Source organism: Lycium barbarum, chromosome 1, assembly GCF_019175385.1.
Source record: "Lycium barbarum isolate Lr01 chromosome 1, ASM1917538v2, whole genome shotgun sequence".
Taxonomy (NCBI): Eukaryota; Viridiplantae; Streptophyta; class Magnoliopsida; order Solanales; family Solanaceae; genus Lycium; species Lycium barbarum.
The window spans coordinates 171,178,125-171,188,436 of NC_083337.1; the positions used below are offsets into that span (position 1 = coordinate 171,178,125).

The window sequence follows — 10,312 nt, forward strand, 5'->3', positions numbered from 1 at the left end:
GTATGTGTATGTGCAGGTCTAGTGTTGATGTTGTCTACCTTTTTCCTGTTTACAACAACAGAGAGAAGATATGCTTTTTCTAGGTTTACGTTTGTTTGGATACTCAACTGACACAGACATGTCCATTAACATCTCATGTAATAATCGATGAAACATAAGTTTTCTCGTCTGCCTGTCTTAATTTCCTCTTCCCTTGGTGTAGGAGTTCTTTTTGGCTACTCTACTCATTTGGTGCCCGGTATTTACATTGGGATATGATTAAATTTGGATTAGTGCTGGAAAGTTCCCCAACAAGGGTAAAGCACTCTCTAATTGTGAATTCATACTGGGCTCGAATCAGAGACTTTTAAAGTAGAACTTACTACTCCATACCTGACTAAATCGGGCTAGGAGTTTGGCCTTTGTAGGAGGGGCTGTTCCCTTGTAGACATGGTCTCCTTTTTGGTATTTTAAGGAAAACCTACACTCTCTTTATATATGTTAGTATTTGGTTTTAGTTTTTAATTTTATTATTCATTTTGTTTCACTTTGTTTGACATTAGTTCCTTATTGTTTGTTTAAAAAGATAGCACATTTCTATAGTTTTCTTAATGAGAAATTTCTAATCACTTAAATGTTATATGATATTTTTAAGATCACAAGTTTCAAAGTCTACTTGTTAAACTTCATGTCAAGTAAAACTATGTCAAACAAAGTGAACGTTGGAGTAGAATATTTCAATATACTTGATGTCTTACTGTTAGGATTGACCAATTGAGGCTAGTTGTTTGTTTAGGTTGGTAAAATTGAGGTTAGGCCCTTATGAGTACCACGTTGCGGCTTTGCATCTATTTCAAGGTTGGCCAACTCATTCATTTTCAGCCCATTTATGCAGCATTCTGTAATTTCTCAGAAATTGCTTACATAAACAATCTTCACATTCTGCGTTATTTTGTTGCTACATATGAAAAGTACCAAGGGCGTGGTGTTTCAGCTAAATAGACATGCTGATTTTTTGTGTATTTGGGGATCAATTTTACGCAATGCATCATTATTACACGATAGGTACAGTCCATGAGAAATTAATCAGAGTCGCGCAACGCCATAAATGCTTCAAGGAACACATACTACACCAACCTGATGTGTAAACAATACAGAAGATCTTTTGAACAATTATGTTACTGAGTGTCAAAAAACAAATATTGGATGGTTCTTATAATCCTATCCAAGATTAGCAGCATGTTTTCTTCTTCTGTCGATCCAAAACTTAGTACTCCCTCCGTCTCATAACCTGTTCACATTACTAAGAATATATGTTCCAAATTACTTATCAATTTACAAAACCAAGATAGCATTTATTAAATCTTTCTCATCTTACCCTTAATATTAAGTGTTCTTAAAAATAATCAGTATTTATTAGAGTGCAATTTCTTAGAAAGGGATAAGGGCAAGATAGTAAAACTACACTTTTTATTTATGAGTTCTTAAAAGGAGTGTAAAGGGAAAAATGGACAATTAATATAGGACGGAGGAGTACCAAAACAGCTGCTTTTACATAGGATAGAGAAGGATCCCGACTATAAGGTCGATAAGATAAATTCAGAGTTACACTTATAAGTGGCCTCTGATTGTTGCTTCGAATCTAGTCTATTCAACTTAACCCCACTACTCTAATAACTTGTAAACAGCCAATTACATGTTTATTACAAATGTGGAAAATGCTTACTGAAAAATGTGCAGTATTATCTATGCTAATTGTTACATGTGATGTATCCTGACAGTTTTAAGTTTTAAACGGGCAAAAGTCATAGATGGCCCCCTAAACTTTGCCACATTTTCCTCTGAGATACCTAAACCGAGGGTTGTACCTATTGAGTACCTAGACCTGTCTAAATTCGATCATATTGGGTACCTTTTTCACAATAATCAGTAAAATTAGGAGAGTGTATTACACACTCCGTGACGTGGCAACTTTGTCAAATGAAAACATGACACGTGGCGGTGGAGGGTCCATCATAATAATTAAAAAATAAATTATACAACCCCCCCCCCCCAATTTTCATCCCCTTCGCCGCCGCCCCCCCCCCCCCCCCCCCCCCCCCCGAACTGCAACGCAACCAGCCTCGCCCCCCTCCCCCTCAACTGCAACCAGCCGCCGTCCCCCCACTCCACCAATAATTTATTTCTTTTTTCTTCTCTTATTTAGGTCTATCAATGTCTTTATAAGACCCACCAACCTTTAATGAAAGGTGAGATGAAAAAAAGAGTCATAGTAATGATAAATCTCCATTTTTTCCGGTGAACAAGATGGTAATATTACTTTTCAGATCTAAAAAGGACAAAAAAAAATGGTGGTAAGAAATAACATCCAATTCACAAATTAATTTTATATAAATAATTAAAATAAATGAATTGTTATAATGAAGAGAAAGAAGAAAAAAAAGGAAGAAGAAGATGAAGAGAACTAAACGCAATGAAGAAGAAAAGAAAAAAAAAGGAAGAAGAAGAAGAATTGAACAGAACGTCACAATGGAGAAAGGGGAGGGATTGTGACAGACGGGAAAAAGATGAGGGGTGGGGTGGGGTCAGACGGGCGAGGGTGGGGGTTGGGCAGGTGGGTTGATTTTTTATTAATTTATCTATTAAATTTTATTTAAAAGAGGTAAAATTTTAACCCAAAAAAAAAATTAAGGATGAAAGGGCTGTCCACGCGCCCAAGAAAAAGTGGAATCAATTGCTGCGCCACATAGGCAAAAGGTGCCCAATAGGATCAATTTAGACTGGTTTAGGTATCCAATAGGTACAACCCTCAGTTTAGATAGCCCAGAAAAAAATGTGACAAAATTTAGGGGGCTATCTATGACTTTTGTCTTTTAAAAGTGTGGTGATGAATAGGCTTTAGAATTGTAATTACAAATCCAATATGGGGTTGCAATGGGCTAAAGCCAACTTAGCAATTCCTAGGGTTGCAATGGGCCAAAGCCAACTTAGCAATTCCTGGTCCCTGGACAACTAGTTTCTATGAATAATATCACTCGTCTTGGCTGATTTACGCAAATGTAGCTTTTAGAAAATTACCTTTTTAATCAGCTTTAGACTTGAGTGTAATGTTTGCTCATATATTTTTTAACCTTACACACAAAATATTAGATTATGATCAAACGTTTGTTGTAGGGCCAATTTGCAGGATTGGCCTTTGCTGGGGTGGTCTTTAATTTTTGTCCCTCAAATTGTTGATTTAAAAATCTCTTGGTTTTGGGTTAGAACCCCCGCTCAGTTAAAAATTAAAAAGAAATTCGCAAGGCAGAGTTTGGATTCGCAAGGCAAAGTTTTGCATGCTTCAGGCAGAATTTCAAACTTGGGCAAAATTCTGTCTTGCGAATCGAAACCTCTAGACCTTGCAAAATTTCTTCTTTTTTTTTTTTTTTTTTACTGAGCTGGGGTTCGAACCCAGAATCTCGGGGTATTAGGCGAAGTGCAAAAATTAAAGACTACCCCAAAAGAAGGACAATCCACGCAAAAAAAAGTGTTGTTATAGTTTCTCCAACTTTAGACGAATGAGAAAAACATTGGGCCTATGCAAACGGAATGTGGACAGCAGATTAATCATTGGGCTTGCATAGATGAAGTTGAATGGGCTGAAGTCAGATAGATTGAAATGTACTACTAAATTATTTCCTTTTCGAAATTTATCTACCTTTTTTTGTTGTTTTTCATGTTGTGTTAACATTATCGTCAAAATCAATGATGTGGAGGTCTTGACTGTTTGCTCTTGGAAAGCATAATTAGGTTCCATTAATCTCTTAGTTATAACTCTTTCTTGGTTTTATAAGATCCATTTATCTAAGTCAAAATGCCTTCGGATCTAGAAAGCAATTATGCAGTGAATACATTAGAGAACTTGAATAGAAAAAGACCAACTTAAGTTACAGTGATTCTTTTGCATCGTTGCTGGAAACTGGATAATAGAGGATTCTTGATGAACTAATACAGATGAGGTACATAGGTGAGTGATTAATCACCGGGATTTGTGAGACTAGAAAGGAGCAATCTTTAAGGGATGAGAAAGAAAATAAAATAGCTTTTGTATTTTAGAGAACAAAAAAACTTAAGAAAATTTTGATAACCTGTTGTGGCAGGTAAATGTTACCTGATAATATAGAAAAATTGTACATTGAAAGAGCACAAAACTTAAACTCTTCGGATAATGGTAGATTTGAATATAATGTTTGCTTATTTGTTACTCAATCTTACAAATAAAGTATTATTGCCGTCTAAGAATCTTTGTACAGTGATCCAAATGATCAACAAATTGTACATATACGGTCATTTTACTAAACTGTTGTTCCGAAAAGGAATCATCCACGAAAATTTCACAATATCAACTGGGGACATGAGTCACATGACCATGTGCATAGAATATATCCTTCCGCAGTTTTTACCTTGAAAACAATAAATATAATTGAATTATTTAAAAATATGTATTTATGTTAAATTGCACGGCATAAAAGTCAAGGAAATAATGAAATACAAGCAATTATATTGATGCTCTATGCTCACTAACTTAAAATATTTGGTGGCTTTATGTGTGAAGGCTAAACCTGTTAACCGGTTCGGTTTAACCGGTAACCGGACCGGTTAAACCGGAACCGGTAGAACCGGTTAACCGGTTCCGGTTAACCATTTAAAAATTACCGGTCCGGTTACAATATTTTTGAAACTGGTTTAACCGGTGAAATTAAAAAAAAAAAAAAAAAAGAGTATATATATATATACTTATATACATATATATAAGTATATATAGTATATAATGTATATATAGTATATAAGTATATATAGTACTTATAGTTATACATATATATAAGTATATATATACTTATATATATATATAGTATATATATTAAGTTATACATATATATAAGTATATATAGTATATAGTACATATATATAAGTATATATAGTATATATATACTTATATACTATATATAGTATATATATTAAGTTATATATAGTATATACATATATATAAGTATATATATAAGTATATATATATTAATATATAGTATATATATATTAAGTTATACATATATATAAGTATATATATACTTATATAAGTATAAGTATATATATACTTATATAAGTATAAGTATATATAAGTTATACATATATATGTATACGAAAAATACTATTCTGTATTGCTGACTTGCTGTTAGTCAGTAAATATTTAAACTTTAATTATAAACTTGTATAACATATGTAAATATACCTACAATATACTAATAAATACTATAATATATATATATAATACAAAAAACAAAAAAAAAAGTTTTAACCACTATGAACCGGACCGGTTCCGGTTTGGGATTTCAAACCGGTAAACCGGAACCGGTTAAGCGGTTCCGATTTTTAACCGGAAACCGGCCGGTTACCGGTCCGGTTCCGGTTGCAACCGGTCAGTACATAAGAAAATTCAAAGGTCGGACAAGCAATTCAACAACATTATTCTTATTTGTCAACATTAGCTGCTACCATTAATAAGCACAAACAAAAAGACCTTTTGATGACAATGACTTCACCTTGTCCGTGACCCACGTTTATGTAAACTTACTTATTCAACATCCAGCTGTTAATCCCTCACAAGGCGACAACAATGAGCTATTTATCAGTTTCAAGATATCAAATCGAATGAGTTTTGGCAGCATTTGAGGTTCGATCGAAGCTTTTATTCCATACAAGAAACCTCTAAGCAAGAAGCACGTTATCACTAAACTACTGCTAATTAATTGTACATTAAAAGAGCAATCAAATGCAGTAAGCTCCCATTATACACGGGTCAAGAGAATCACCGGATCTTATTAAATATGTGTGCGGTCTTGGGATAACTAGGGGAAGTATGGAACCCTGTAAAATATATGTTTGGTGCCTTATTCTGAATTTTGACGAAAAGATATTTTGGCGACTTGAACCGCTGACCTCCTAATAACACATCGGCAACTTTTACCAAGAAATTAGGAAAAGATAGCATCATCTATTTTTGTCCAATCATCGGAGGATAAAAATTTTCTGATACCCCGTATTTTCACCAGCTTAATAAATATATAACGTGTGCCTTCACAACACGGTTATCACTAAACTACCACTATTGATCAGTAAATACGTACAAGGGGCAACTAGGTACAGTAAACTCCCGTTATGCGAAGGTTAGGAAGAAGAATCAAACCACATTGCTTATGTACGCAAACTTACTTTGAGTTTCTATAATTAGGTGTTTTTTAGGCATACCGTGACCTCGTAATCACACAATGATAATTTATATTGTTACATTAAGACTTCCTTTCTACTATTAATTAAGACGCACAATCTTCTTAATTTATCACTTAATTTTGATAAATTAATATCGTTTAGTGAAAATATCAAGTACAGATAAATTTTGAGGAGTATACTACAAGCCTACAACCAAAAATCTCAAATAAATACCGTTTTTAAAGTCTCTTGTCCAAACCCCAACGTACGTATTCCATATTCCGAAAAGACCCATACAAAAACAACACCAAGATATGACAAGAAAATGAGTCAATCAACGTCAAGAATGGCAGGAAGTTCATTGATGATGACAACTACTATGAATCATACTCCTCCAATCACTTATTTTTGCATAATATATACAAAAGTACACTTATTTTGGTCCACCACTCAACCCCCAATATTTGGGCGTCGCCTTTATGCTGCTGCTGCACGATAAGCCACTTATAATCCTTAGTGGGATACAAAAAGCAAGTATTTTCTTCTCTTTTCCTAAAAAAGAAAAAAAATACTTACACGCGTCCAATTTTAGCTACTACAAAATTAATAATTTCACCTAAAGGGTGTGGTTGTTCAGAAGGAAAATGATTTTCGAAAAATAAGCGTTTGCTAACTTCTCTTGTGTTCGGTAGATAAGCAGACAATAATATTCAAAGAGTACTGGTACATAATCTAGGCATATACTATTGAGGTGCCGTAAGGTATGGGGTAGGGTGTATTGGAAGATAGAAAGAGATTGTGGAACTTGTTTTTTCCAGTTCCACCGATATCAGAGAAGTCATTTTCCTCATTCTTATTAAAAAATTAATTTTCCTAGCAAATTATTTTTCAAAAATTATAAGTAAAATCATGGGAAAATTGGAGAACGATTTCTGAAAAATATTGTCTTCCAATACCAAACACATAAGAGTCTTAAATTAAAGTGAGAACATGAATCTCTTAGCCATGATTAAGTGCTAAAAAATTATGTAAAAGACAGTTATATTTAATGTTTTGGTTCAAGAGAGCTGAAGGATCAAACTATGACTAACAGAGAGAACAAAATCTTTATATTACATCTCTAGAGCACAAGTATAACATACAAAGTAAGTTGCCACAGCATGAATTTTCCAATTCATCTGAAGTAATAGCCAGATGCTGAAACCAAGAAAGCTACTACCTTACCAATACTACCACTTCAACCCCATTACTACAGAAATTCCCAAAGTAAGCTCACAACAAGATGCTTCTTGGAATCACTCTAAGTCACAATTCTAAGGAACCAGATTTGGCTGACTTTCTCACTAAATACCTTCACAGCTTTTACGACAAGAAGACCATAGAACTGATCCATAAGGTGCAGGTAGTCGTGTTAACACAAAGGTCGACGAGTAAGGGTGAGAAGTATCTACGTAAATCATCTAATATACACGATATATATACTAGTACTAGTCAAGTTCTGATGTGTATTAGCTGCCTGTGATTGAAGTTAGGTAAACCTATGAACAGACAGGATGGATGAAGCTGGTTATCTCCTTCATTAGGCAGCGAAAATGGTCATTATTAGGCAAGAAGTAGAAACCAATTGTTGCTAGCTTTAGATATAGTAGATTCACCTCATGCCCTAATTCCTGCAAACCTTTAACATAAGCCAATTGCCAATCTTGAACAAGATCCAAACCAGCCACCACAACTAGGCTCTTTGGGAATTTAAGTCCTTCGAGGCTTGTACCTCTTGGGCCAAATATATTACATGCTGGATGGTCTCTATCTTCCCCTTCTGGTAAATATGCCCTCCAGTACCAATCCCTATCTTGAACTGTAACAAAAAATTTCTCATCCAATCTCTTTTCTGATTCGGTCCTTTTTTCCCCACCAAACATTGGATGAAGAAGAATATTACCCGATACTTCGACCTGATCTTCAGCAGCCCTTACAGCAACATGGTGAGCGATGTTACCACCAGAACTATCACCAGCTAAGTAGACATGAACTTTTCCACCCTTCCCACTTCGAAGCCACGTTCTTGATTTTACCCATTTAAGAGCAGCCCATCCATCATCATATGCACAAGGGTATCGATGTTCAGGCGATCTTCTATAGTTCACAGAAACAACCACAGCCTTACAAATGCTAACAAGGCGACGACAGAATGTGTCGTAAATAGCACTATTAGCTGAAGAATGAGTAAAACTTCCACCATGAAAGAAAACAATAACCGGAACAATTTCTGTGGTGCTCAATGGTTTTTCAAGCTCTACTTTACCCCATTCATCCTCATTGTCTGGAGCGGGTCTATAGACACGGTTAAGCAAGCTTGTCGCCCTATCAACTACATCAAAAGAGTAAACCCCATCAACTGGAAACGAGTTCGCAGAGACCTTACGCTCTAAGAACTCAGCTAAATCGCGATTGAATGTTCCATCAGGCCGGCGAAGCATGTTGTAAGCCAGTTTGAAATTGGAGATGAGAATCCATGTATTAAGTGGAACCAGCCTCTGTCAAAAGGGACTTAAAGTCTTAGTCTTTAATACATTACAAAACAACTACTACTGATTAAATGACCAGTATTTGTTCCTCTCGGGCTATGCTGCTCGGACCCTTTAAAAATGCCGACGGGTGCATGTGGAATCCTCCAAAAGTAGTACATTTTTGGAGTATCCGATGAAGGTGCGACAGCATTTTAGAGAGTCCGAGCAACATGGCTCTAGGGTACTAGAAACAGATTGATCAAAGCAAATGCACCTTTTGCAATCCACAAATACTTATTACCAACAAAAAAGCATTTGAAAAAATATTTCTTTTTTGCATAGCCAGAAAAGGGAGGTGTGCTAGATTGGGGGGGAAATCAACCTAGAAACCTCAATAAGAGAAGAACAAAAAAAAAAGGAAGGATAATTTTGTAAAGGGAGATAAATCGGTACAAATATGCCAAAAACATAAAATTGGAACAGACACATCCATAAGCAAAGCTCATATCCAGAAATCAACGTTAAGGATTCATACTTTTAGCCGAATCAGCTTTTGGGTTCTCAGAAAACAAGAGGTTTTATCTAAACTCTTTGGTAAAGATTCAAATAAAAACGTGAATTGTACAAGAAATGATCCTTCAATTAGAAAAACTAACAAAACACACAACACTGCAAGAAATAATGCAAAGAAAAGGTCGGTAATAGATACTTAGAACATAACAATTTGAACTTTCTTTAAAAATACCTTAGATTCAGCAGCGTTAACTTCATTACCACCTGCCATGGCTACTATGCAAGAATAAATCTTAAGAGACACTTAAAAGGGGGCACTAATACTTAAAAAGATTAGCTTTTGAGGGATCATAATGCAAAAGAGAGACAAGGGGTCAAATCGAGTGACTCCTTTTAACTGTTGGTTCGTGAAACAGAGTCCCAAGAAAAGCTAAGGCTAGTGAAACAGAGAGCTTATTATAATAGAAAAGAATCGAGAAATATTACCCAGAAACTGAAATATATAAAAAGAGAGGGAGACAGAGGTGAAAGAGGGAGAGATAAGGGAAGTAAAGGCAGTTAACAACATACAAAAAAAGGGATTACACGGAGAGAGATGGGCATGGAGTCAAAAAGCAAAGAGACGATACTCGACAAAACAGGATGCCAAAATATACACTGTTTAATATGACTCACCATTTCTTTTCTTTTTTTAATATTATACGTATTTGGTATCGTGAATATTATTGACTCCATTAATTAACCTGAACTAAAGACCCTGTTTGGATTGACTTATTTTAAGTCAGACTAGTTTTTAAGTACTTTTGTATTTTTTGGTGAGATAAAATGTATTTTTAAGCTAAAGTAATAAAAATCATAAGTTAAAATTTATAACTTAAGTCAAAAATCATAAGTTCATCCAAACAAGACATAGGTGTCATCCAAAAAACTTGCTCGATTAATTCAGATGCTTTTAGCTTTCTTTATTCCTAGAAGTAGAACTCAAAATTTCATATTTCACCATACCTTTTAATAATGACCCACCCATTAATTTAAACACATTTTAAAATAAATCCTCTCATCTTATT

The 10,312-nt window shown here is 34.8% G+C and overlaps 1 protein-coding gene across 1 annotated transcript; it reads right to left on the reverse strand.

The window, feature by feature from the left end:
* Nucleotides 1–7,309: 7,309 nt before the first annotated feature.
* Nucleotides 7,310–9,861, reverse strand: LOC132608281 (gibberellin receptor GID1B-like). Its single transcript, XM_060322330.1, has 2 exons — nucleotides 9,478–9,861; nucleotides 7,310–8,759 (listed from the first exon to the last, which is right to left on the reverse strand). The coding sequence occupies exons 1-2, from the start codon at nucleotides 9,514–9,516 to the stop codon at nucleotides 7,761–7,763; spliced, it is 1,038 nt and encodes a 345-aa protein (XP_060178313.1). The 5' UTR covers nucleotides 9,517–9,861; the 3' UTR covers nucleotides 7,310–7,760.
* Between the last annotated feature and the right edge of the window lie 451 nt (nucleotides 9,862–10,312).

Coding starts and splice junctions, on each gene's coding strand:
- LOC132608281 (XM_060322330.1), bottom strand. CDS start 9,516: ATGGCAGGTGGTAATGAAGTTAACGCTGCTGAATCTAAG. Junction 8,760..9,477: donor TTAACGCTGCTGAATCTAAG/GTATTTTTAAAG, acceptor CCCTTTTGACAG/AGGCTGGTTCCACTTAATAC.